Source organism: Lynx rufus, unplaced genomic scaffold (genome assembly GCF_022079265.1).
Source record: "Lynx rufus isolate CCGP_SWC_20201006 ecotype Redwood Valley unplaced genomic scaffold, mLynRuf1.p SCAF_24, whole genome shotgun sequence".
Taxonomy (NCBI): Eukaryota; Metazoa; Chordata; class Mammalia; order Carnivora; family Felidae; genus Lynx; species Lynx rufus.
Window position 1 is genome coordinate 18,250,878 of NW_025814839.1, and position 26,806 is coordinate 18,277,683.

Here is a 26,806-nt window from a genome sequence, read left to right on the forward strand (position 1 = left end):
AAAACTCTCAAGCAAGAATAAAACATCCCAGAAAGGGAAAAGCCAATGACACATTGCTAAAATAGCTAAAAGTAATGATCCAGGTACTAGTTTCAGCAATAAAACCTGTAATTTGGAATTACTTTACTTTCAATCCCAATTACTCCAAAACGGACAGTTCAGGTTTAAGGAAACTGAATCACAGAGAACACGTGTTTAATCTTCAGTGGGAGATATTAAGAACAAATGAACACTCCAACAATTGCTACTTTTGTTTCAGGTAACAACTAAAAAGATGTTTGTTACCAGCACCAAGTTTTGAAATGGCACTCAAGTAATAAGATACTACAAATTATATTACTTAAGTATAACCAACGAAGGTTATCCTATTTGACCTTTCTGATAAATGATTTTAACTAAACTTAATACTCCCCAAATAAACCTTTAAAAGATAAATATTTTTCACATAATAAAACCATCTGAGATTCTAGGCTTGTCATCAAAATACCCATACACCCCTTCCTTTCTTCACCCACCACAAGCAAAAAGGTCTTTTTCCCATTTGGCAATATTGGAAGTAGACCCTAGAGTTAGCATCACAAAGACCTGCTCTCACTGGGAGAAGGCAGACCAAGGTAGGCTCTCTCCCTAGTTTGTGCCTCTACCAGACCAGGCAGGATGCAAACCCTTTCATCTGCAACTTGGGCTTGCAGTGTGACAAAAGGCCCCCAAATCTGCAGCTTCTAACTTGAATCCTCCTCCTGTGAGACGTCTTATAAACTTCCCTGGTACTGGGCTCTTCTCTGACTCCTCATGGTCAATGAGCACAAGTAAGTCATGCAACAAAAAGTTGGGTCTAGTTCTCAGCATTTATATCCACCAAAAAATAGTCTATATCTCAACTAAAGTAAAAAAAAGTTTCAGCACTTAAAAACAAATCTTGAATTAAGACTGCTCATTTTAGTTAGGATTTAGGGCCTTAACCTTTAGTAAAGTGTCCTCACTATACACACACCTTATTAGCCAATACCAACTTCCCTCTGTACAATCTAAAGTTATCACCTCTTGTTGGACAGACTAATACTTTCTTCTCCATCCCAAACATTTTAGGTAAATTCTAAAGTTAATTATACACAAAGACAGTTATTTCCTTCTCAAAACTGCTAGGCTGAAATGTATATGAAAGCATAATGCACAAAACAGAAAGCCCCAAGCAATGGAAGTTTTTTGAGCTGGCATGTCGTTCGTCTGCTTATTTAATTTAAAAGTTCTCTGCAGAGTCCTAATGTCAAACATATAAAGCACTCATTTATTTAAATTTAACTGGAATCTAATTCCACCTACCCTATTACTCCTACACAGATTTTTCCCCCTACAGATGACAGGGCCATCTATAAGATTCACAAGGGCAAGTAAAAACAACAAACTATGACTGATCAGGCCAACAACTGATGTCATAAAACTACACAGTAACTGTTAGAGCCTTGTAGTGCTAAAGATTAAGGTAATAGACACTGGGTTAATAATCTTTAAAATAATCTGTAGTACCCACACAAACAGCCAGGCAAATGAACAAAAATTAACAGAGCAAAATGATTTAATGACAATAAAAACAACTGACAGCAAAAAGACAACACATCTCCTCTGTGCTGATGACTTTAAGGAAAAAGGAAACATTACACAAATCAACCAAAATTTTTATTCGACTTGAATGGTAAAAATTGAAGTTTCGGATTTTTATTCTAAGTAATGAGATGAGATTTATATGGCCACTTTCTCTTAAAGTTTAATACAGAAAAAAACTCTATTAAGAGAAAAGGGTCTTTTCATACATTCCTTCCAGTAACTATCTGATGACTTTTATGTGTAAACACAGCACGATGTAAGGACAAAAGTGTCTGAACCCATTCACTGCCTGTGAAGGTTCCTAACTTAGTTTGGTTTGGCCTCAGTTTTGCCCATCAGGTTTAATTTTGATGTCTACACTTCAAAGATCAATGGGAGCACTAAGGGAGGTATAAATGGTTCTCCATAAACTATAAAATCCATATAAACAGTCCTTATTAAGTGCAATCTCTTGCTCATTAAAGCCACTGGTTTCTGTATCAGAATGTCCTATGTTTTTGTACTCATGATAGAACTTGTCCATTTAATGACAATGAGAACACATGACTCTAAAGAACCTAGAAGACTCCTGTATTTCCTATAAATGACTTTATCATGTCCCTATAAAATGATCTAGACTCCAAAGGCTAGATCTAAGCTGCATTATTTATTTTCAAATGATACTGGTTTTTAAAATCGAGTGAAGGTAGTCAAAAGCTTCTGTTTATAAAATAAATAAATCCCAAGGATGTAATGTACAGCACCTTGACTATAGTTAATAAACTGTCTTGTATATTTTAAAGTTGGTAAGACACTGTATCTTAAATGTTCTCAATGCAAGAAAAAAAATTTGTTAACCATGTGTACCAACAGATGTTAACTAGAATTACTGTGGCAATCATTTCACAACATATACAAATATGGAATCATTATGTTGTATACCTGAAACTAATATTGTATGCTCATTATGATCAATAAAAAAACTCTAGTAGCTTGGTATGTAAAGTTCACCTCACGATTTCAAAATTGAATCTCACAATTCAAATTGCATGGTACTAGTTCCAGCTTTTCTTCCAGTACTAACACCAACAGGAAGTGCAAACATTTCTCATGCTATATGAGATATGCATTAATTACACAGATTAGGGAATTCTTCCCATCAAATCCAGGACATTGTCACTCAATGACATAAATTACATATATAGGTTTCCCCCTACTAAAGACTCTTGATTAATAGAACAGGGAACTAAAAATAGTTGGAAAATTAGAGTTTTTACATCTTTAAGACTACTGTATATTCAATATTCTCTTATAATAATAAAGACGAGAGTGGGTGGGTGAGGAGAAGGTAGGGATTCTAAAATGTTATGCAGAAGCACTAAACATAAAAATTCTTATAAATTTTTCACATATTCCACTCAATCCTAGTATTAGGGTATACTTTGTTCTAATTCTCAGAGTAGTTTATTTTTTTAGCTCCTTGGAATGCTGGTACGACATACTATGAATTAAAATAATTAACATTTAAAACAGAAAATAAAATGTGTCTGGACTGGAAACCAACCAAGAGACAAACATTACATGCAGGGTGGCAGTCTGTTCCTCTAAATAAATCTACTCATGCAATCTATTCTTCAGGGAATAGGAGGAAGTCAGCTGGGGAATAGTTATCTGAAATACCTTTGGGAAAGTGAACTATTATTAGGGCCTGAGAGAAAATAATGTAAAATAAAGCATAACCTTTCCCAAAATCACAAAAAGAAAAGGACATGGAACTGTGAATGGCACCTGAAGCAATTTCCCATTAGCACCTTGTTGTGTGTGATGTTAGAAAGTTTGAGGGTTAAACAGATGGAAACACCTAAAGGGTCAACATTACAGGGTTAGACAAGATGGAAAGCATTTCCCATGCAAGAATGAGCAGGATAGTCAAACCTGTACTGGTCCCTTCTACTGTGGAAAGCACAAAACAAAAAGTAGAGGGTACACTATCAGATGAAGCAAACAGATGTGAAAATCAGTTTGATTTTAAGCAGCTCACTTTAAGAAGGCTCATTCTTACCCAGTATTACCATTAGCACAATCTTTTATATATTCTCCATTTGGTTATGAAATTATTCAATACACTGTATGAAATAGTTAATAGAAAATTATCCCACCCACATTCTATTACAGATCCTTTAGGAGAACTAAGGAAAGAAAAGAGACCAAAAAAAGTGCTCTTCCTAAAAATAAAGGATCCCCAGATGCCAAAGTATGGACCAGAATATACAGCATAAATAACAAGATTCTTAGCAAACTCCCAGTGGCTATGACCCAAAAGTCTCTCCAAGGCAGGCCTTACCAGCAGGAGGTTGTCCATAAGAAGTTGCATAGGCAGTCTGCCCATAGGTTGCAGTGGTCTGAGCCTGGGTATAGCTGACATCAGTGGGCTGTCCATAGGTTCCATAACTTTGCTGCCCATATGCCTGCTCAAAGAAAACGCATGCAGGAAGTTCATATGTAAACCTTGTATTTTAGCAATAAAATAGATCGACTTATTTCTGAGTTTCCAAATTGGGAGACCAAAGCCAAAAATATTGCTTTCTAGTAAAAAGACTGGAAAAAACAGACAAGTGATTACATTATCACAAATGCTTGTTTTCCCTTATCTAATTCACTCATATTTTCGTAAACTTAACTACAAAAAAGTTCCTGAGATAATTAGGCAAAATCTCAGTTAACATACAAGAGATTAACAAGAGACTCTCAAGGGATGGGCAATAAGGGAACAGGTGCATAATTGCCAACACTTAGTGTAGCAGTTTTAGCAGCTGGAAACAAATGTTAGGAAGGCAAAATGAGCCAAAGGAAAGAAAAGGAAAATGGGATTAAAATCTGTTGATTTGATAACCAGATTTTCAGCCTGACATACAGATTTAAAAACTATTACATCACTTCAAAAACAAAAAAACAAAAACCAAACCAGAACACCAAGTGTCTCCTCTTAAGGTTAACATATCAAGGGGGCAATCTTTTGAACCTGGACTTTAGTTAATACTTAAAACCTGGCAAGGAATGAGGTATTCTTCCAGGTTATTAGCAAGATTACATTTGAGATTTGAATGACCAATTATGTAAGATCTGCCAGACACTTCACAATCTGTCTGTCCTAGGATGTTTCCATGGAAGAATTATTAGCACCCATTTAATGTATGGATCATTTCAGAATTTGAAGTGATCTTAAGAATTCTAGGATGATAGTTTCTAACACCTGTTGGCCTAGGCTTTTTCTTTTTTTTAACTTTATACTCGAGTTTTTATTTATCATTAAAAAATTTTTTTTAAGTATTTATGAGAGAGAGAGAGAGAGAGAGAGAGAGACAGTGCTCAAGTGGGGGAGGGGCAGAGAGAAGGGAAACACAGAATCTGAGGCAGACTCCAGGCTTTGAGCTGTCAGCACAGAACCCAATGTGGGGCTCAAACCAACAAACCGTGAGATCATGACGTGAGCTGAAGTCGGACGCTTAACCGAGTGAGCCCCCCAGGTGCCCCCACTTGGGTTTTTTTTTAAATTTTTATTTATTTTTGAGAGAAAGAGAATACAAGTGGTGGGGGGGAAGGGGGGCGGGTAGAGAGAAAGGGAGACACAGAATCTAAAGCGGGCTCCAAGCTGTCAGTGCAGAGCTTGAGTTGGGGCTCAAACTCACAAACCATGAGATCATGACCTGAGGCAAAGTCAGGCACTTAAATGACCAACTGAGCCATCCAGGTACCCTGGCCTAGGCTTTTAAACACAAGCTCCTGTACTGGAAAGGGCTCAGAGGCTCTGCAGCTAAGCAGCCATACTTAGCAGAGCTGATCCTGCCATTTACTGTGTGAACACTGGCAAATGACATATCTATGCACTGCAATTTTTTGTATTGACAGAATTGCTGTATAATCAAGTTAAATAAATTTAAACAGAATATAGTATGTAGACAGACCTAGCACAAAACAAGGCACTTAACTTGAGAAATGATACCAGAAAGGTATGGGGAGCTAGCAATTCCCAGTTTGAGAATGGTGTCATTTCACTCCCACTGTGAAAGTTTAAAACACCTGGGTATTTTTATGATTACAAGCACATTATACTTTCCTATTACTGAATTTTTAAAAAATATCTGTATCTGTTATTGTTTTAATGGCTGACAGAAACATTTTGCTTGGGGATGCAATCACATACAATTATCTTAAAGATTACCTGGGTGGTCTGTGCATATCCTTGAGTGGGCTGGGCGGTGTAAGCACTGTAGCTGTAAGAAAAATTAAATTCAAGAACTGAATACAGAACATTCAGATTCCATCACAAAATTCTCTATAACTCCAGGAGACTTGGTACTCTAAAAACAGTATAATCAATCACACCCAAAGTCCTGTTATAAAAGACTGACTTACCCCTGCTGGGCTGCAGCTTGGCTGTAGGTACTGTAATCTAGAGGAAACAAGGAGAGAAAATAGTGTCAAGTCAGCAGAGGCAAGGAAAAAGAAAAAAAGGGGTGAAGGAATTCAGGTGGCAGAGATAAATTCTTTAAATTGTTGAGAGGAAGTACAGGCCAATACAGATTCCAATAAGTACCTCTTGCCTCTCAACATCAAACCAAAAAATAAGTCTAAGCCAGTTAAATTCAAAGTTTTATAATATAGTGCCAGCTAATGAGGTCAAGATCAGCTGATTTGGCAGAGCTACTTTGAAGGTTCCCATGACCACAAACCCCCCTTAACTGCAGGCTGTCATTTCAAATACATGGATCATCAGCCTAAGACTAACAAAAAAACCCCAAGATGAACCAACAGGATCAGAAGTTTTACCTTCATATAAAAATGAAGCATGCCACAATATCACAATGTTTAACATCAGACTGGTTACATCAGTCACTACACCTCCTCAAAAACTAGTTTTTCTATCACTCCCTCACTTTAGCAAGTTAGACCAACCAAAATTCCCTAGCAGGACTGTGACATGGAATGGCAAAAAGGAGAGCCATCTCAATCCAGTGTTTTAAAGGCCTTCCTAAGTATATCAGGGTTACATGTGTACAGTTAAGTCAGAAGCTAGACACGACATAAATCCCAGCAGTTAAAAGTTTCAGAATCTGAAATGTGGCAGAGAAGAAAGCACGGGAGTAATTTGGTTTTAGGTAATATCTTTTAAAAACTCAAAATGATTTCAATTCTAAAGAAAACAAACGAACCCACAACTTTTCTTCTTTTCTCTTTCTACATAATCCTTCCCATAATTTTCCTTTTCATATGAAATTTACAACATGCACAGAAAGGAACTCTGGTTCACTGAGGTGTCTACAAGTAGTGAAAATAGAAAATAAAATGATTAAGAAGTTTTCACAGCACTACTGAACTTGACATATATTTTTAAAGTTAATTATTTTTGAAAATTCTGCCCAATGCTTTACTTTCCACAAGAAATACTTATCTTCTTCTATGCCAGAAGACAGTACTGCCATTAGTGCTAAACAAAAGGGTCCTTTATTTTCCAATCAGAAAGTAGCCCCTCATTTGAAAGCAACAGTGGACATCTATCTCAGCTCTTCACGGATGAGTTTCTATCTACCCCCACTCCATCCAAAGCCTGCCTCACAGTCCACCTGACCCCAAAGCATTTTGCTGAATCTCTCTTCAAGTAGGGTCACCTTTCTACCTCTCTACCTGTAACTACTTTCCTTCCTCTGTACAGCCTTAACACAGAATCCCAAATAATCAACATGATCAAATCAAATGTCCAAAGGCTTTGTATAATGAACAAATTGATTTGTTCAAGACAATCTTAAGGCATTTTCAAAAGCACAAGTCATGCTTCCTATGTAGTGCATAAAAAATAAATGCAAATCACTTCTTCCATGTGGTATTCACAAAACAAATGAAGCATCAAAAATAAAATATTTCAGTCTACGTTTTGTTGGTGTCTTGTATGAGAAATTATTCTAAATTGCTGACATATAAGTTCAACTTTGCAAGAGGACTTTTACACAAGAACAGTTATGTAAAAACAGAAAACTGTCAAAGCTGATATGGAACAACGAATGATCTCAGATCAGCGTGAAACCAGCCCATTTAGTCCCACACGGGTGGGCTAAGGGAGGTAGCAAATTTGTTTCCTGAGAACTTATTTTATTTACCTACAGCACACAAACATTTTATGGACTCAAAAATGTTAGTTACAGAATGGTCAGATTTTTTTTAGCAGTCAGTTATACTTTGTTTTTAACCCTCACATGCGCAGCTGAAGACTCCACCAAAAATACAAGACAAGTTGAGGAGAAGGGAGCCTCCGGAGTGCTGGCAATGTTCTATTTCTTGGTCTGAATGGTGGTTACTTGGGAGTTTGCACTGTAATTCTTTGTTAAAGTGGACATCGACTTCACTTTTCTACCTATAACATACATGAGGGAAAAAACCCACATCTTACATTACCCAAAGTAGTGACTTTCAGATACTTTAGGGTACTCACTATGCAAACAGAGATTTAGAGCTTCAGACTACATAATGAGTTAAAGTCAATATGGAGTAATTTGTGGGAACCAAATATTCTATAAGGTCAAGAAGTTCAGGGCTCAAAAAGCACTGAAAAGATCTAGCCTCACTCCTTCATTTTGAAGGTAAGGAAACGAAAGTCCATGATTTAAGATCCTCCAGCTGGCCTAATACTGTGTGTCTAACATAAAACGCAACTGTAATTCTAATACAGTACATGGAGGTTTCCAAAAAACATTTTCAGCAAAGTAGACCAAGAAACTGGCATGTCCAGCCTCGCAAAAATTTGACCATACACATTTTGACTCCCCATGCTTAAAGAGGGAAGGGAGAATAGCACTCTCCCCTCACAAAATTCAAACACCGCCAAGGAAGAGGAAGGTGGAAAGGCCTCTGCAGAAACCACTTTCCACCAGGATGTGCCTTGGGCTGTGGTATTTCAGAGTCCTCTCATCTATGGGCACTCTGAACCCATAGCCAGCATTTACCTGCCTGTTTACTGATCACACAGCAGGGGAAGACTTAAAATTGTCCTTAAGTTGCTGGATTCTGGACCCCTTTCAAATTAAATCTCGGAAGGAACCAGAGCTTTTCCGGTCTTCCCTCGACTTCTACCACTGCTTTTAAGGCCTGGTGTTAGAAGGCTTAAGAATACCCCCCCTCGAGGCAAAAATGCCCCGCCCTACCAAAAACCGCAGGTTAGTGCACAAACAGGCTGCAAACTGCCGGTGATGTTTAGGCTACAAGGTTAAACAACTCACGCATCAAAGACCACCCTAGATTTTCACATTCGAGCTCCCCACCCCCACCCCGGGCTTTCTTTCAAAGTCCAGCCTGCGTCTCCCTTCCCTCTCTCGTATCAGTCCAAGAGATAAACAAGCCCGCCAGCTTAACCTAGTCGAATAAACGTGCGAGGCAACTGCTTAAGAATAATTCAAATGCCGACTTGGGCCTTTTGTTTCTCCTAGGTCAAAGAGGCCAGAATTTCCTTTCGGTAGGGATTTCTGGCCTCGCGATCCAGGCTGGTCTTATTATACAACGGATCTCCCTCGGCATTTGCTGAAAAATGGCCCCGGGAAGCCACTGAATTGCTTTTTGAGGAGAAAAAATAGTGGAATTAATAATAGTAAGAACGAAGCGGAGGGGGGGGTTGCTCTGGAGGGGGAAGCACATTCCGCCCAAAGCCCAGTCGGGCAGAAGTTCGGTTTGGGGCTAGAACCCGCCGAGAGGGCAGCTCGGCCACACCGGACGCCCCTGCCGACCAGGCCATGACGGGGCGCCCGCTCATAGGTCGGCACCCCTCGGCTCACAAACCCGCGATGCCTTTTTTGTTTGTTTATTTGCTTTTCCCCCCGGACTCCTCGGCGAAGCAGAGTCGCCCTCAAGCTTGGGCCGCCTCCCTAAAAATGGGGGTGGGGTGAGGAATCACAGAAGCGGCAGTGCTGCGACTTCTTGAGCAGCCGTCGAGACCTCCCCCCCGCCCGCGCTCCGGTTTAAGGGCGCCGGACTCGAGGCCTTGCCGAGCCCTACCCCCATCCCCACGCGGGGGCCCGGAGGCCTAAGGCCCCGCCCACGTGGCGAGCAGCCCGGAGCGCGGGACCCGACGGCCGCCATACAATGGAGGCCACGGCAGGCCCCGCGCGCCCCCGCCGCCGCATGCACCCCGCGCGCCGGGGGCGCCGGAAGATTCCAGAACCGGCCTTCCCGGTGGGGGGAGGGGAGGAGAACTCGGGCCCTCGAGCTCGTCGGGCCCCGGAAGGTACCTCACACCCTTCTCCGCAACTCTATTTAGTCGTCTCGGCCACCCCCTGAGACAAGCGGCCTCACATTTGGGTGTCCCGACCGTCGCCGGCGCGACCGTGGTTTCACCACACTCACCCGTGGACGCCATTTTCTCTCCTTCCTTCTCGTTCTCTCAACGTCCGTCTCCCTCTCGCTTTCCCTCTAGGCGCCGCACTGCGCAGGCGCGAAACCCGCAACCTCGGGCGCTACCATCGGGCCAGGCCGCAGGGGTGAGGGAAGGAGGGATGAACCACAGCCTTCTCGTCCTTCTCGCCTGCAGCTCTTGTCCTAATGTTCTCTCAAAGGCGCTGGGCGTGACATGCGGGCCAAACTAGCGCCGAAGGGTCCGAAGCGGAGGGTGAGCGGGTCTTGGTATCAACCCGGAGTGATTCTCCGTGCAAAGCTAAGCTGTTCGGAATGGTTACGTCCGCTGGCTCTAGGGACCGTCTCTGAAGAGTCTGCCTTGGAGGGACACGGAGGCCGGCGGGAGGGCTGGGGGAAGGGACCCGGGCCTAGAACAACTGCTGACTAATCGGCGGACGGCGGGGGACTGGAGGGCGGGGGAAGAGGTGGCGAGCCCGCCCGGCCAGGGTCACGCGCCCGAGTGCAAGCAGAATGGGCTCGGGGCTCTCAGACCTCTCCGGGAAGCTAGAGTCCCGACTCCCAGCCGGGGCCCCACCTGGCATTCCGGGGGCGGGGGAGGGGGGGGAACGCGCTCTGCAGTGAGTACCCCGGACACGTGGCCTGGGCCGGAGGGGGGAGGGGGCCGAGGCGGGTGGGCTAGATGGGACGCCCCCCGAACGTAGCGCGCCAGATCTTAAGAGCCCCCCCCCCAGTAACGGTCAACGTCGAGAGTGCCCTTTTAGTACCCCCCCATCCAATACCCTTGTTTTTACAGAAGGGGAAACTGAGGCCCAAGGAATTTGTGTGCTTTTCCTAAGTCACAAAGCTGAGTCCGACCCACGCTCTGGGACTCCCACTTTATCGCTCGGAAGAATCTTCCCGGTTCTTGTCTTCTCATTGCGTCCTCCAGTCTTCCTAGTAAGGTAGGCAGGGTCTGATGGTGCACAGCCCCATTTTATCGATGAAGAGACTGAGGCCCAGAGGGTTCCAGTCCCAGTTCTGTTTGTCCGTGTGCAAGTCTTTCAGCCTTGTAAGGTGCCCTGGGTACAATGGTTGTGAAGGTGCAGAAGGAGGGAGGCTTGCAGTGGTTTTCTTGGCTCTGGGCAAGGCTGGCACCTGTCTGCCTTTCTGGACTCGGTCTAGTCTCCTCAAACGTGCTCAGGCCCAAGGAAGCGCAGGGCTCACCCAAATCTTTCAGCCGGGCCTGGAAGCTAGCCAGTGTCTCTCTTTCAGTGAACACGTATGGGAAACTTGGGGATGAGTAAGAGGAGGGCACTCCCACCTGCCCCCTGTCCAGACCATCTGCTCAGGAAAAAAGACAGGCCAAGCTGTACTCACTAGATAGGATAAGATCTATGACCCATGACATGGCGGGCCAGGGCAAGAGACAGGGACATTTGAACTGGGCTTCAAGGGGTGTATAGGAGTTTGCCTATTGGAGAGCTGAAGAGAGGGACATTGCAGGCAGAGGAACTTTCTACATTCTTCCTGCAGGAAACTGGCAGGTGGGTTTTGATGCTGAGGTTGCTCTTGGGAAAGGAGCAGATGAAGCAGTCTTCTTGTCTCTGGGCTTTTGCTTTCTGCCTCATGAGATCAGCTCACTGGGAGGCTCACTGGGAGGCTCCAGGCCTGGCTGGGGGTGAGAAGGTTTCAGCAAGGCCTGTGCCTTGTGGGCTGGGAGTTGACTTTTTTGAGGGCCAGACTGAACCAGCCAGGCTGGAGCAGCTGCTTCCATGTTGAGGAGCCACCCCCCCTCCTGCCCCCCACCTCACTGGTGGCTAGTTATCTCTGCCTCCTCCCACAATTAGATGGGATGGCTACAGTTTATTAAGCAGGAGCTGTGGGCTGGGCCCTGCCTTAGTCCATTTCTTTTTCTCACTGTATGAGGAAAGGATTTTCTTAATCCCCATTTTACAGATGAGGAAGGAGAGGCTCAGAGGATGGAAAACTTGTCCAGGGATGCACAGCAGGAAGGAGTGGAGGGGACACTGGAAGGAGGGCTAGGGCCAGAAGGGCTGTACTCATAGCTGAAGAAAGGGAACGTCTCTCTCTGCACTTAGGGTGTGGGACTCTTGCCCCTCCTCCAGCCCTTCTGCCTTAGCCCCTTCCGAATCTGCCTGCCGATTGGTTGGCCTCACCCTGTGTCAAGGGCAGCTGAGCCCCTCTAGAGCTCTAAGGCTGGGCACAGTGGAGGGGAGAAGGGAGAAAGGTGGCTGGTCTGCAACCCGAGGGAAGAGGGAGGCAGAGGAAAGCTGGAGATGACCCTTAGTTTGTCCTGGGGTGCTGCACCCCTTTTTTTGGGAGTCCAGAGCCCCAGATCAACTCACATCCCTTTTGGTCTGGCTCCTCACCATCCTCACACAGGCAGAGGGGATGGCAGGGTGGCTAAGCACATGGTTAGGGTCCGAGCTCCTCTATGGTTGAGTTGCTGGACCTGCCTCTCCAGCTTCAGTTTCTACTTCTGTAAAATGGAGCCATTGGGAGGGTAGTTGAAAGGAAGTTGGGTAAAAATTGCAGTAATAACTATTGTTATTGTTTTCCTTTACTCCTAGCACACAGCCCCAAGACCACTCTTGACGCCTTCAGCCGTGCTATGCATGCCAGAGGTCCCCCTGGCCCACTGTCCCCGGCGCTGCCTCTTGCCTCCTCTGTCCTGATGCTGCTGTTGAGCTGCCTGTGGCTGGTGGGGGCTGGCCCCAGCCTTGCCCTGGCCCCAGAGCTGCTGCTGGACCCTTGGCAGGGTGAGAGCCAGCCCCATGGACCTTGGAAGAGGCAGGAGACTTAGGTAGGGCCTAAGACCAGTTCATAGGAGCGGCATGCATCATACACTGGTCAAGCAGAGAGAGGACCCAGTGCCCCCAGTGGCCTTGGACAGGAGCATGCCCAGCTCATCCACAGCCAAGAAGGGAGGGCGGAGCACCTAGGCAGAGGGGCCAGCAGAGCTGTGGGAGCCTGTGAGTAGGTATTCTTTTCAGATGGCTTCCTTTTTTGGTGGTTTTCTCTTAAAATAAGAACTAAGGCTTTCAGCTTAGTACAGGAATGTTCAGGAGGTCCTGGGAGTTTGAGGAGTGACCCCAGCTGAGTGTTTCCCATCAGACGTTAAGTGACTCATCCATAGTTGGGTTGCTCTTGAGAAGACTGAGTGGTGTCTCCAGCATGTTCGGTTAACACAGTAGGGGAGCAGCCGCAGCATTTAGAAGCCCTTGGTCCCTTTCACGAGTAATTACAGTGCTGGCAGTGGGCAGACTTTGGCTCCTGAGGAGAGGAGGCTGGCTTAGTGGGTATTCTGTAGAGGGTAACTACCACTCTGGGGACAGCCTTGGGGGTTAGGGCCACTAACCTGGCACATAAGATCCTTTTCTCTCCCAGCACACCGTCTGCTGACCCACGTCCTGGGCCACACGGCCCTACCTGGCCTCCTCCTGAGCCTGCTGCTCCTGCCCACACTGGGCTGGTGGCAGGAGTGCCACCTGGGCACGCTGCGGTTCCTGCATGCCTCTGCCCTGCTCGCCCTGGCTGCTGGGCTAATGGGTGTGCTGCTGGCAGGCCTCGGGGTACCCAGCGCAGCTGGTGGCTGTGGCTACATGCCTGTCCACCTGGCCATGCTGGCGGGGCAGGGTTACCACCCTAGACAGCCCCAGGGGGTACTGCCACCGTGGCTGCTGCCGTGGCTGCTGCTTGCCTTGACACCAGTGCTCAGCTCCGAGCCACCCTTCCTGCAGCTATTGTGCGGCCTCCTTGCTGGCCTCGCCTGTATCCTTTGCCTGGGTCCAGGGCCCACGTGGACATGTGGGTTCTGTGGCTGGGCCCCCAGGCTGCCTGGGAGGGAAGCAGCACAAGAGGTCAGGTCCTTGTGGCACAAGGAGGTCAGGTCCTTGCAGGTCAGCTGTGCAAACACATTCCGGGAGCATCTGTGAGTCTTCTTCTGGCCAGACTGGGCGGGGGTGGAGCTGAGGGCTAATGGCCAGGTGGAGGCACCGACTATAATATAAAGGGGAGCCCTCCCCTACGGAGGCGGCATCTGAGCTGAGATGTGCAGGATGAAGGGTTCAGGGCAAGTGAAAAAGAGCAGGCCAGGCAGAGGGTGCAGGAAGCGCAAGGCCAGGGTGAGAGTGAGCCCCGGGGCTCAGCACTGAAAGGTGGAACACGTGTGGCTGGCGGTGCAGGTGCATTGAACACAGGCTTTTGCTCCAAAGATGCTCCGTGCCTATTGGGGAAACCGTGCCTTTGGAGAGAACAGTGGGCACAGGCTTACCCGCTGTGGCTTTTTAGGACTGGGGACACCAGTTGCCCAGGCCTGGCTGTATCCTGCAGTGGGGAGTACGTTGCCCTGGCTGAGGGCAATGAGGGGGGTGTCACTGGGCACAAGGGTGGGCCTTGAGTCAGACCGGAGAGCTCTGGGAACAGAGCAGGTAGGGGATGCCGGAGACGAGGGGATAGAGCTTTTGTGGGGAGATACACCTGCCTCCCCCTCTTATTGGCTGAGTAGCTTCGGGCAGGTTCCTTTTCCTAGAGCTGCTGACTAGGATGACAACACACCCCTTGCTGGGCCATAGTGAGGAGATAGATGTGAGGGAATGCCTGTCACCACTTGGCCCAGGGCCTGGCATGCAGTGTGGGCTCACCCCTGCTGGTTTTGGTTTTCCTTGACCGGCCGCCCTGCCCCGGGCAGACAGATGCAGCCGGGGCCTTCCGGTGGCTGGAGCTCTCTGAGCGGCGGCTGCAAGCACTGCAGGAGGGCATCTTGTGCAGGGCCCTGGCAGAGTGCTGGCCGGTCAGACTCCTTCCTACCCCAGGCAGCCTGGCCGAGCTGCCGGTCACCCATCCTGCCGGAGTCAGGTGAGAGTGATGCCAAAGACGGCGGCCCCGCCGGTGTAATCCGCGGCAGTGCTGGCAGTCAGGCCCTCTTCTGCTTCTGCTTCTCCAGGCCTCCCGCCCCCGGACCTCTTTACACAGCCTCCCCTAGCCTCTGGTCCCGCAGCGAAGGCTCAGCCCACCTCCCGCCAGGCCTAGGGCCTGTGCAGCTGACCTGGGAGGGCTCCTCTGAGGTGGGCCTGGCCTGGACCGGGCCCGTCTTCCCCCCAGGGACCCCGCTGTGGGCAGCCCTGGATGAGCAGATGCTGCAGGAGGGGATCCAGGCCTCACTCCTTGAGGGGCCAGCCCAGTGTCCTGAGAGCCCGCTACGGCTGCCTAAGTCCTCTGTCTCCTCTCTGCGGTAAGGCGGTTGGGTGGGGGTGGGGTCCCCTGGTGCAGGGGCTGGAGGTGGCCCTGACATTCCCTCCCTGTCCCCCCATCCCACAGGTTGCAGCAGCTGGAGCGCATGGGCTTCCCCACAGAGCAGGCAGTGGTGGCACTGGCAGCCACGGGCCGAGTGGAGGGTGCCGTGTCCCTGCTGGTTGAGGGGGAGGTGGGCACTGAGGCCTTAGTGACTCAGGGGAGGGGTGGACCCGCCCACCCTGAGGGCCCTGGTCCCCCCTAGCACATGCAGGCCCTTGGGTGACGAGGGGCTTGACCTGTGGTTGGGGAGTCGGAGCCCCAGCCCTGTCTGCTGAGAGTCACAGTGTGGTGCAGGAGAGGCCCCTCTGGCACCCCACCCTGGCACCGTTCAGAATAAAAACTGCACTTTTCAACCTAGACCTCCTCGGGAGCAGCAGTTGTGTCTGACTCTTCTGTGTTGGCAGCAAGGGGGATGAATGAATGAGCGGGGAGGGACTGACTGATTTCAGGCGAACAGCTCCTTGATGTGCAGAGACCAAGGCTGAACTGCAGCCTCTTCCTGGGGAGGCTACACCCTCCACCTCGGGGCATAGAAGACCCTCTGCTGAGGAGCAATCTTGTTTCCCAGCTGATTTCTACCCAGCCTTGGGTCTCAGCCTACAGGAGACCTTCCTTCAGGAAACCTTCCCCAATTCCCCAGGAATATCATCCCTTCGCTGCCCGCACCCTGACAGTGTCCCTGCTGGACAGGGGCCAGTTCAGTCAGTCTCCTGAGGCTCTGGATCTGGTGGCTGTGCCCTGCTGGGCTCCCTGCACAGGAAGCAATGTGGGGGTGCCATGAGGGAGAAGCTTCCTCAGCTTGGAAGAGGCAGCTCCTCCCTTTTGGCCCTCCTCAGTCCTTGACCCCTTCCCAGGAAGGGGAGGGGCAGACTGAGCCAGAGGGTGGAGGGTGGGGCCTGGGTGTGAGGCTGATGGGCTGTGGGGAGAGGTAAGGCCTGGGGCGCCTGGGAAGCTGGACTTTGAGGGGTGATGCAGGGAACTGTGTGTCCTGGAGCAGCCTACAGACTAGTCGCCTGAGGGGGCTGTACCCCACGCTGGGGCCAGAGTAAAGGGGCTGTAGAGACCAGCCCTGCCGTTGGCCACAGGCAAGGGGCCAGAAACAGACTGGACAGCCTGAAGGTCATGCCGTCCTTTTATGGGTGAGGAAACAGTCTTTGGGGGGGATGCTGCGGGTCGCCCAACCTGGAAGCTGCCCCAAGGTCTGGCAGTTTCTTGCTCCTTGGGCTTCTCAGAAGCTGCAGCCATTGCCTAACACCTGGCCAGGGAATGGGGATGGTGTGAGCCTCTGCTCTGCTCACCTACCCCTGTGTGCCCCCCTGCCCAACAGCACCTTGACTGCCCTCACAGTCCTGCTTTGCATGTGGGCAGGGAAGGCCACCAAGAAGAGAGAAGAGGCTCCTGGCCCTGCCCAGCTGCACCCCATCTAAGCACACACCGAGACCAGGCCAGTGGGACATCAGGTTGGGTGCCTTTATTGGCTGGAGACCTCTTCCTCCAGGGTGCCCCTCCCTCTCCGTGCCTCCGCCCCCACCTGGGACATGGGAGGGGCTGGGGGCTCAGGAGGCAGGACCTATGCAATGTCCTGCCTATTGAGCTCAGGGTGGGGACCCAGCACCAGAAATCAAGGAGAGGAGGGCTGCGGTGGGCTCCCCGAGGTTTGGCTGGGGAGGAGGGAGAGGCAAGCCTGCCTTTCCCCACCAGCCCGTGTGTGCTAAGGGCCCAGAAGAACCCTAGCTCCAGCCACCCATCAGTGCCCACAGGCCTGGATGCCCGGGCAGCCCGTGAGAATACCGAAGCCTCCAACCTGCCACCCCTTCCCTGCAGGCTTGCACCATCCTATTTCACAGAGGGCAATGGAGGCCCAAGGCCCTGAGCAAGGTCTCACCTCTTGCCTGGGCTGCCCCTCCCTCTCAGGCCACAGTCCCTTCTCAGCTTCATAGTAGGCAGACTTGCACGGGGTGTCAGGACCAAGACTTGCCTATCCCAAAGGCCTAGGTGGCAGAAGGGACCCTGAGGACATTAATAAATATGCATGGGCGGTCCCTGGAGGCAGTTGGCCAAGTCCAGGCTAGGAAGGGAAGCCAGGCCAGGTCTGCCCCTAGGGCCGCCCCTGCTCTCAGCCTCTCTCGTTGCGGCTCCTGGGGGCCACGATCCGGTAGTTGGCCGCGTGTCCTCCCCTCTTGCCCCGCAGGAGGCTGGGGGTGCCTGTGCCGGCAGGGCCTGCCCCCGACCCCTCTGGTTCTGCCGGAGGGAAGGAGAGAATCAGGGTTAGTGAGGTCTGTATGAGGTGCCCATCTCCCTTCGGCCCTCTGGGGGCTGGGGTGCTGGGCACTCTGCCCTGGCATCTGGGAGGCAGAGCTGTGAGAAAGGGTAGTTTGCAAGCTGATTAGTGTCTCCCCTTACCCCCTGGAGTTAGCAGTTCCCAGCCCAATGAGAGCACTCAAGGGTCTCTGATTTTCTCTGTCAAGGGGGGATAAATGAACCTGCCATATTTCTGAAACGTTTAGCACGTAGTGAATGAATGATCCATACAAGTATAGTTCTTTTCCACACTTTGGAATATAGGTGAGTCATCCTCATTTTGTAGCTGGGTAAACTAAGGTCAGGGAACAGACTCAGGCCACCTGTGATGGGGAAGAGTTTAGGAAGGCCAGGCTCTGCCACTGACCTACTGTGCAGCTTTGGGCAAGTCTAACCTCTGTCAGAGGCTCAGTTGTCTCATCTCTAAAACCAGGGGGGATAGTTCCAGATACACTGAGGTCCTGACCAGCTTCAATAATATTGAAATCAGTTCTGATTTGACTATGGTGAAATATGCCCCAACCTGGAAATAAGGTATCCCCCGAGAGTGAAACAATAATTGGCATTTTTGCCACCTGGAAAACTCATCCTTCAAAACCCAGAGGAAGGCCTATCTCCTCCAGGAAGCCTTCTGCCACTAACTTTAGTCCCTCTCTAAGTTAAACAAACAGGTCAGGTAGGTCAGGTTGGGCTATTTTCCCAGGGGAAGAGGAACATCCACGGAGCAGAGCCCTAGGATGGGGGACTTGGCTGAGCCTCCAAAGTCCTGTTCAAAGGGATGGACACTTGGACTCTGGTGAGCACCAGTGTCCCATTGGGCCACTGCCAGGGGAATGGGCTATACCTTCATAATAATAACTGTCTAGCACCCTGACTCTGTGTGTCCCAGCCTCCCATGCACCTCTGGGCCGAAATTTGGGGCCTCTGGGACAGACCGATTTGTGTGTGCTCACAGTCAAGGGAGATTTGATGCCCTAAATCAGGGAGCATAGGAGGAGAGTAGCACAGAGCCCAGCCTCTAATATCAGCTAGGGCCAAGTCCTAAACCAAGTATAGAACCTCTGAGCCTCATCTGGAACATGGGGATAATACTGTGTCCCACCCTTGTGGTAAGTGTTTAAGGTACCCAGGAGTGGTTTTCATAATAAATGTTGGATTATTATGGTCACTAAATGTGTTTTTGACCCAGGTCTCCTGCAGGCCTGGTTACTGTTTGAGTTGCTCATGAGATGCTATTTTGACACAATCAAGTTCAGGGTCCTTGGTTTCCCCTGGCCCCACTCAATGCCTGGCAGAACAGAGGTGTCAGTGAACTTTTGTTGATGGAGCGAAAAGAGCCAGAGCTTTAAAGGACAGACCTACGGTGGACCCCTGGCCTTACCACTACTATCGCTATGACCCTGCGGAAATCATGTGAGCTCTCTGAACCTCTGTTTCTTCATCTGTGAAATGGGCGTGGCATTGCCCACTTGGCAAGCTTGTATTAGGGACTGGATATAAATCCCCCAGCCTGGGGGGCTGGATGTGTGACAGCTGTTACTATCTCATTATTATTGATCATAGCCTAAACATGAGCCCTATCTGGGTCTTTAGTTAGCACCTGCTGTGTACGATGGATGAGGGGAAAGTTGCTTCTTCAATGCTCCCCTCCTCCCTCACCCCCTCTTCAGGCCCATCACCCAAGCTTGCTTATGGGGTCACTCCCCCAGGCTTGTGGCCACAGAGAGTGGGCGTGGGCTTTCTAAGGTGACCAGAACTCCCTCCCTGGGCTGCTGGATACAGTAGACTAAAGTGCGGGTATGGCTCCAAGGCTAGTGTGTCCCTTCTGGTTCCTGTCCCTATCCTCCTGAGAGAGGAGGTGCAGAGACACCTGAAAAAGGTGCTGAGAGCCTGGGATTTGGTCCTTGGTCCCAAATCTGTGAGAGGGGAGGAGGTCTGGGAGATGGTCACTGATGTTTCTAAAAGTTAGAGAAGCCATGTGGCAAGGTGAGAGGAGCTTGGGAAGCAGACCACACGCCCCTTGCAGCCTCCAGGTCTTTGTCCATGCAGGACTCTGTCAAGGCTGCCCTTTCTACCTTCTCGTAGGGATTTTCCATTACTCAGTGCAAGTGTCCCCATTCCAGGAAGGCTTCTCCAACCCATAGCCAGAAGTGACTGCCACTCACTCACATCCTTTGGTGCCCCTGTACCCCTTGGCCCTCATCTCTGTAGACACTGAGGATCCCCCATCACTTGATGGGCGCAGAGCGTCCGCCCAGACCTGGCACTCAGTAGATGTGCCCTACAGTTTTGCTGAATGAAGGAGGCTTGGCTGTATCCTTAGCCCTCCTTCCTGCTTGGGGCCTCTGTTTCCTCATCTATAAAACAGATGCGAACTTGGACATGATTCTGAGGCCCATGTGCACTGATGTACTAGGACCAGGCTGTGATATGGGGTGGCTGGAGGTGGGAGAAGGATGGCTTATGGGGGCCTCTTAGTGGTTAGGTGAAGACCAGAGCTCAGCCCCGAGGGTGGCCAATCCCTGCCTCTCTTGAGGGCCACCCACAAGCTCCGTTTCATGGGGAGGGCCCTCCTTAGCCCCACCATGACAAGCCAGGCGCAGGGAGGGGTGCTGCCCACTTGGTGTCCAACCTCCTTCCTTGCCTTCTACCTCCCTTCAAGAGCCTTCTCAAACTGGGCCCTGCCAGATTCTCTAGCTTCACCTATTGCTCTTTAGCAACCTCACAGAACCAGCCTCTTGGCTTTTGCTCATGCTGTTCCTGTGCCCATTTACTTGCCCCAATCCTTGCCCTTCAGGTCTCCACTTAGATGACACTTCCTCCAGGAAGCCCTCCCTGAGATGCCCTTCCCCACTCCCCAGCCTGGGTCAGGGGCACTTCTGTGCTGTCACAGTACTCACTCCACCGTGGTATTCCTTGCCCTGGGTCTAGCAGCCCGTACCAGGGCAACCCCCGTGTCCTTGCACCCTGTACTCCATGAGAGGAGGACTATGTCTGTCTAATCTGGGAGCCTGTGCCAGCAGGGTGTCAGGCACCATCTGCTGGCTGGCTGGAAGGACTAAAGGAGGAGTATCTGCTGGCCTGGATCCAGCAGTGGGAGGTAACTTGTATGTCCCTAGGCCCTTCCTGGAAGGGACTGCCCCTACCTGCCCGCCCTGCCGTTACCTGGCCAGATGATGGCTTCCAGCAGGGTGACTCGTCTGGCCAGGAGCTCCAGCTGAGCCTGCTGCTGCAGGAAGCTCTGTAAGCTAGGAGCCTGATGGGAGATCAAGAAAAGCAGACGGTGCAAGTCGGGCCTCCAAGGGCTGGGCCGGGGAGCTGAGGGTGGGGTGTAGGGGCCAGGCCCCTGCCAGCTTCGAAGCAGGAGCCTGGGTGTGAGTCTCTATCGAGACCTCGGTCTCCCCTTCTAACTGGGGACAGGGCTTGCCTGGCTCCTCAAGTGACCAGATGGGTGGAGAAATTGGTGGGTGAGAGCCTGGGGTGACGGTCTGGCTCCCTCCAGCCCCCAAAAGGACCTGCAGGACACATTAGGAGGACCAGAGGAGGAACTGTAAGGGAGATACTTGGGGCCAGGAAGGCCTGCCCTGTGAGAGCCTCTGGGGGCTCCTGGGGGAGGGGAGATCAGAACTGGTGGGTGGTATATTACCTGGAGTACCCCGGGGACTGAGCCTGGCTTCGTCACCCGCAGTCCCCGCACTTCTGGAGTCTAGTTCCATGACCTATTGTCCTGTGGGCTTGGGGACTGGCTCTCTTACCCATGACTTCTCTAGAGCTGAATGAAGCCTGGTTGGAGTCTGGATTTCTTACCCATAACCCTCCTGTGGGCCTGGGCTCTGACTTTATTACCCATGATCCCCTGCTCTTCTGCCATCTGGCTCTGTTACCCACAATCCCTTTCTGGTCTGGAGTTTGGCTCCACTGCCCCTAATTTCTTCGAAACTCAAAATCTGTCATCTCTGCTTCCCCTGCAGGCCTGGAAACCGCATTACTCACAATGCCCGGAGGCCCAGTCTGACCACAGAGGTGGGGGCCCAGGTTTCTAGGGCTCCCTTTCACCTGTGGAGGAGGAACCAGCCATTGAGGGAATGGGTGGCCTTGTTCTCTCACGTCCTCACCTGCCTGGGGCAGGCACCTTCTCCAGCCTCATGACTGGGTCCAGGCAGCTCCACCCCTGGAGGGCCTGGGGAAGGCTGGTGGGTGGGGGCTGGGCTGTCTGTCCGTCTGTCTGTCTCTACTCACCATAGAGCCCAATCATTGTTTCCAAGATTAAAACCCTCTCAGCTAAAATCTTCAAAGCCTCGCGTAGTTGGTGCAACCCCTCCCCCTGCGGAGGAAAGAGACAGATGCAGCCGTGAAGGGGGCAAGGGAGGAGGTCCTGCAAAGCTCGTTGGTGGCCCATGCCCCACCCTGGACATGCACCTGCGGCCCCGCACCACCTGCCACAACCCAGGGTCCGCGGACAGCCAGGATAAGGCCGGGGGAGGATGGGGCAGGGAGGGGCAAGACAGGTGGAAGCGGTCCCCTCTGTAAGTCCTGATGGGTCCCAGCTGGCTGCTCTCTGCCCACACCCCTGCACATCTGCTGCACTGGGGGCAGGGCAGTGCCAGGCCACAGGGGCCGCACTGCCGTCCCAGAACCTGCCTCGGGGCCTGCCCTGGAGGTTGTCATGGGGCACCCCCAAATCTCTGTTGCCTGACACCTGCATGATTCCTGCCACATCCCTGGGCCACCTGTACTCTTGTTTACTTAATATTCTTTAAACTGACTCACTTTTTGCCTACATTAACATACTACATTAACCTCACTCTAATGAATTCCATCAATTCCACTCAGGCTCCCACTGATCTTCTTTCCATTAACATCAAAATGAATATAGGCAAGTAAAATTAGAAAATGTTTGAGTGGCATCACTTTTGGGAACTTGTGCTTAATGTGTTGGAGAAGCTAAGGCTCAGGCCCAGGTGTCCACTCCTCAGCCCTTCTCACTTTGGGCTCAATCCCTCCCCAGGCTCTGACTGTTTCAAGTCCGCATTCTGCATGTCCTGGAATCAGGCCCCCAGCCCCACCCTCCCTTCGAAGTAGCATCCCTAGGTCTGTAGCCCCCAGGCCCAGGGATGTGGCAGCGGGCCCCCAAAGCCCCTGCCCCAGGCCTCCCCACCCCAAGATATTGTCGGCTGCTACCCAGGGCTCAGGCCAGCCCTCACGTTCACTTCCAGTTTGTCTGTCTGTCCTTTCCTTCCCCAGCATGAGGTCCACGATCTGGCTGAAACTCCACACTCCCTCACTCCTTCCTCTTTCCTAATCCAGACTAAAGCTATTTCCGGAATGTCGATATCTTAATTCCAAAGGAGCACCCCAGGACAGCAAATAGAACTATTCCAGCCCTCACATATCTGGGAGTCTCTCTCAGTGTCCTTTACTTGGTTCAGATTAAGTGAAGGGATGGGGTAGCATATGCATATTGCCACCATTGAAATCCAACATCTAACAACCGAGAGACCTCCCAACGTGTCTGTGAGCCTGCTGTGGCCTTGCTGGGGCTGTCTGTTATAACCCAGCTGTCCTGTCCACATCACAAGGATTTGGATACTCTCAGGCCACTGACTGGACATTGCAGCCTAACGGTCAGAGTCACCGTGGGCCGCACACCAAAGTAATCCCTTTCAAGTATTACAAGAGCAGGATCTAAAAATGGATGACCTTCAAAAATTATGTTAAGCCACTCCCAGCATGGACAGTGGGACAAGCTGACCTCACGAACCTCCTGATAAGATGTAATAAAGGGTACTGCAGCCCCCACCAATGCTCCTGCCAAGAGCATTTAACTGCATCTCGTCGCAAGGAAACAATCAGGCAAATCTAGATAGATGGTGGGACACTCACAAAAAGACAAAGTCAAGAGAAAGAAGAAAAGGACAGGGACCGTTCTAGATGAAAAGACACTAGAGTTGTAACAACCAAATGCAATGCATGAATCTTGATGAGCTTAGATTAAAAAAAAAAAAGCAAAAAAAAAAGGCATTTTGGGGACAACTGGTAAAATTTGTATGTAGGTTAAATGATACATCACTTTAGAGCATCATTTCACTGAATCAATTTCAGCTTTGTTAGGTGTGATGGTGGTATTGGAGTGTTTTGGGAGAATGTCCACACTCTTTTGAGATACACACTGATGTGTTAGGGAAAATACAGATGAGGTTTGCAATTTACTTTCAAATAGATTTTTTTAAAGTCTGTAAATATAAGTAAAGAGAGAAAGAGCAAACGTGGCAAAATACTAATAGTTGGTCTGGCTAGTGGAAGGCAGGAGGATATTCATTCTGGATTTTCCTGAACATTTGAAAATCTTCTAAATGAAAATTGGAGGAAAACACTAAAGCAACATTCCTGCTATTTGGATCCCTTCCAAGATGAGAGGCCTGTTGTTTGTACTGATAACACCCCAGTCGCCTCCAAACCCAGACTGAGCATCCAGGGTCTGCCAGACACCCCGTACTCAGCTTTACGACAGATACCTCCCATTTTCCACGGGCAGAACCCCGGGCGGGGGGCTTCTTCTTCTTGTTCTTTTCTGTGAAAGCTGCCTTAACTTTTTGCTCCCCTTCACAGCCAAACCAGCACCAAGTCTCTGTTAGTCCACTGACATCCATCCATCCATCCTCACTGCCCTCCTTCCAGTTCCAGCTCCCAGGGTCTCTTGCCAGGATGGCCAAAACAGACTCCTGCCTGCCGTCTCTCTTTCTGCTTCTCCCATCCATTCTCCGCAGGGCAGTCAGAGGAACGGTTTGCAAACAGAAATCTGACTGTGTCTCTTTCCTGCTGTTCAATACTTCAGTGACTCCCCACTGTCCACAGAATGAAGTTCAAATTCCTCAACATGGCCTAAGTCCTGCAAGGCTATTTGACCTCCGTCTCACCCCTTGACTGTCACACTGTACCATGCAAAGTATTTGCAGCTCCTTGGCTACCCCAGGCTCACTCCAGCCCCAAGGGCTTTGTTCATGATGTTCCCACTCCTCTACCTGAATACCCTTTGCTTGATTAATGCACCTTTCGGGCCTCAGCTCCCATCTCCTCCTTCAGGAGGCTAAATCCTCCCCCATCACAGCTGAGCTCCCTCTATCCTGTTGCTGCTGGTTACTGGTCTGTATCCCCCCCCCCCCCTTCCCAAATCACATCTATGTCCACAGAACCCAGCCTGGGGCCTGGCACCCACCAAGGAAGGGCTGGTTTCCCAGGTCCTGGAAGCTGAAAATCCTGGGTTTCATTTCCAGCTCTGCCAACAATTTGCTCTGTGGAGTTAGGCCTCAGTTTTTCTTGTCTGAATAAGGGGTATGAGCTTTGGCTAGATGGGATGGCTCAGCCTACTCTGGGGCAGTGCCTGCACTTTATGCTCATGACCACTGGGTGTCACTGCCGAGCCGCAATCGGACTGTTGGCTCAGGTCTACCTGGGGGTGGTAGGTGGAGAGTGGCCCCTCAGGGCCCTTCCCCACACTGGGCCTCATCCCCACCTACCCCCCACAGAGCTGGTCCCCAAGTCCCCAAAGCCTCATGCTGACCCCAGCCCAGCAGGTCCCCCTCAGGCAGGCAGCAAGCAGGGGCAGAAGTACAGGTGGGAGTCAGGGAGGAAGGAGGATGGGCAGGGGCCCTGCTACCTTTTGGGCAGCCCCTCCTACAGGTGGTCCTGAGTTCAAGGCCTGGTTTGGGATAGTTCAGGCATCCATTCTCCTCCCAGAATCTCCATGTATGGATAAAGCTGCATAACCTAATTCAGCTTCACTTCACCTCTCCTACCTCTCCTGGGCTGAGTAGAAAACATGTTCCTAGAGTGGAGGTGGCCAGTGACAGGCCCAGGGGAGGCAGAGGGCTGGGCTTATATGGGTCTACCTGACCCCCGGCCTGGCTCATGCACCTATTGGTAGTATGCTTAAGAGACTCTAGAGCCACTGGGGGATGAAGGGGGGTATGGGGAGTGGAGTGACAAGCAAGGGGCTGGGGGAGGTTTGCCGGAGAGGTAGCAGGGCCCCAGAAGTCATGGGAAGACATGGGGAAGGGCTCGTGCGGGGTGAGGGGCTCCCACGGCTGTATCCATCACTGACCCCACAATCAGGAGCAGAGAGGGCAAGGCAGGCGCTGGGTGCATCCCATGTCTTCGTTAACTAGTGCCTGCTGGAAAGCAGGGCACCCCAGCCAGACTGCATCCAGACGGGGTTGGGGGAAAGGGAGGCACGATACCAGTCTCCTAAAGAGCTTCCCAGTTTTCTCTCCTGTAGGGGTGTCTGCCTCCACCCTGTCCATTTTCCAAATGTCTATGTCACAATGGTTTCCAGGTTCTTGCATTGTGGACTTTTGGTCCTCTCCCCATGTATCTTGGGTGGGTCAATTTCTAGGCCTGGGAATTCATTCACTGCAACCATCACCAATGATTGTAAAGGTCTCTAGGACCCCACCTGTGGTTTCCAAGTCTCCTTTCTCATACATGCTATGTCTCCTGTGTATGTGACAGTTTCTAGTCCTTCCTTCTCAATCTTCCTGGGCTTCCTTTGTGCAGAGTGATTTTTAGATCACCCCATCTCATTTTCCATGTTTTTCCCATGCATGATAGTCCTGTCATTGCACTCCCCCTGTCCTTGCACTCCCCCTGAGTCTCCTATGTATGTGATGGTGTCTAGGACCTCGTGTTAATTACAGGTCTTTTGAGAATAGTGAAGTCTAGGTCCCCTGACCTCATTTACCATGTACCATGTATACATAATGGCTTCTAGGCCTCCCTTCCTGTGCTCCATGGATTTCCTATGTATACGGTGGTATCTAGGTCCCCTGTCCCTTTTACCATAGGGCCTTCACCATTCCTATGCCTCCCTTCCTATGCTTCACAGATTTCTCAAGGCTGCCGTCCCATTCTTTTGTGTGGATATTGTCTTCACACCTCCCTTTCTTCTGCAGACAAAGGAGCAGAAGCCAAAGCCCTTGCTGGGAAGGGACTATGAAGCAGAGGATGCAGTCTGGACTGGGTCAGCCCAAACCACCCAGGCGGAACAGGCAGGGTCACCCTGGCTTGGAAAGGCCACAGAGGGAAGGCGGAGACAGGGACAAAGACAGAGACAGAGAGCATGGGGTCTGCTGATAAGGCTGGCCCTGTCCGGTTGGGAAGGACAGGACTGGGAGGGGGCTAGAGCTGAGATCTGCCAAGCCTCCTTCCTAGGAGACCAGGTTACAGTGGGGAT

General features: G+C 50.4%; 3 protein-coding genes across 7 annotated transcripts in view; 1 reads left to right on the plus strand and 2 right to left on the minus strand.

Annotated features, from left to right (window-relative positions):
- The window catches only part of EWSR1 (EWS RNA binding protein 1), a 27,161-nt gene extending 17,099 nt beyond the window's left edge, over positions 1 to 10,062 (minus strand). For 2 of the 3 annotated variants that reach the window (XM_047087951.1, XM_047087950.1), the window contains exons 1-4: positions 9,973 to 10,043; positions 6,001 to 6,037; positions 5,807 to 5,858; positions 3,929 to 4,052 (exon numbers count right to left, since the gene is read on the minus strand). In XM_047087951.1, the coding sequence (XP_046943907.1) occupies positions 3,929 to 4,052; positions 5,807 to 5,858; positions 6,001 to 6,037; positions 9,973 to 9,985 (226 nt within the window). In that variant the 5' untranslated portion in view covers positions 9,986 to 10,043. Of the gene's footprint in view, positions 1 to 3,928; positions 4,053 to 5,806; positions 5,859 to 6,000; positions 6,038 to 9,972 lie in introns of all 3 variants that reach the window. The other variant, XM_047087952.1, reaches the window with a different exon arrangement.
- Positions 9,796 to 15,635, plus strand: RHBDD3 (rhomboid domain containing 3). Of its 2 annotated transcripts, XM_047087953.1 has the most exons (8): positions 9,796 to 9,853; positions 10,043 to 10,234; positions 10,775 to 10,922; positions 12,552 to 12,740; positions 13,369 to 13,752; positions 14,676 to 14,838; positions 14,927 to 15,214; positions 15,301 to 15,635. In XM_047087953.1, exons 4-8 carry the CDS (start codon positions 12,593 to 12,595, stop codon positions 15,476 to 15,478), a joined length of 1,161 nt encoding a protein of 386 aa, XP_046943909.1. In that variant the 5' UTR covers positions 9,796 to 9,853; positions 10,043 to 10,234; positions 10,775 to 10,922; positions 12,552 to 12,592; the 3' UTR covers positions 15,479 to 15,635. The 2 variants fall into 2 exon arrangements, with proteins under 2 accessions (XP_046943909.1, XP_046943910.1); XM_047087954.1 differs by lacking the exons at positions 9,796 to 9,853; positions 10,043 to 10,234 and adding an exon at positions 10,566 to 10,598.
- A 1,757-nt stretch (positions 15,636 to 17,392) lies between these two features.
- Positions 17,393 to 26,806, minus strand: part of EMID1 (EMI domain containing 1) — a 47,946-nt gene continuing 38,532 nt past the window's right edge. For both annotated transcript variants that reach the window (XM_047088492.1, XM_047088491.1), the window contains exons 14-15: positions 21,817 to 21,901; positions 17,393 to 17,517 (exon numbers count right to left, since the gene is read on the minus strand). In XM_047088492.1, coding sequence (XP_046944448.1) covers positions 17,393 to 17,517; positions 21,817 to 21,901 — 210 coding nt within the window. The remainder of the gene's footprint in view (positions 17,518 to 21,816; positions 21,902 to 26,806) is intronic.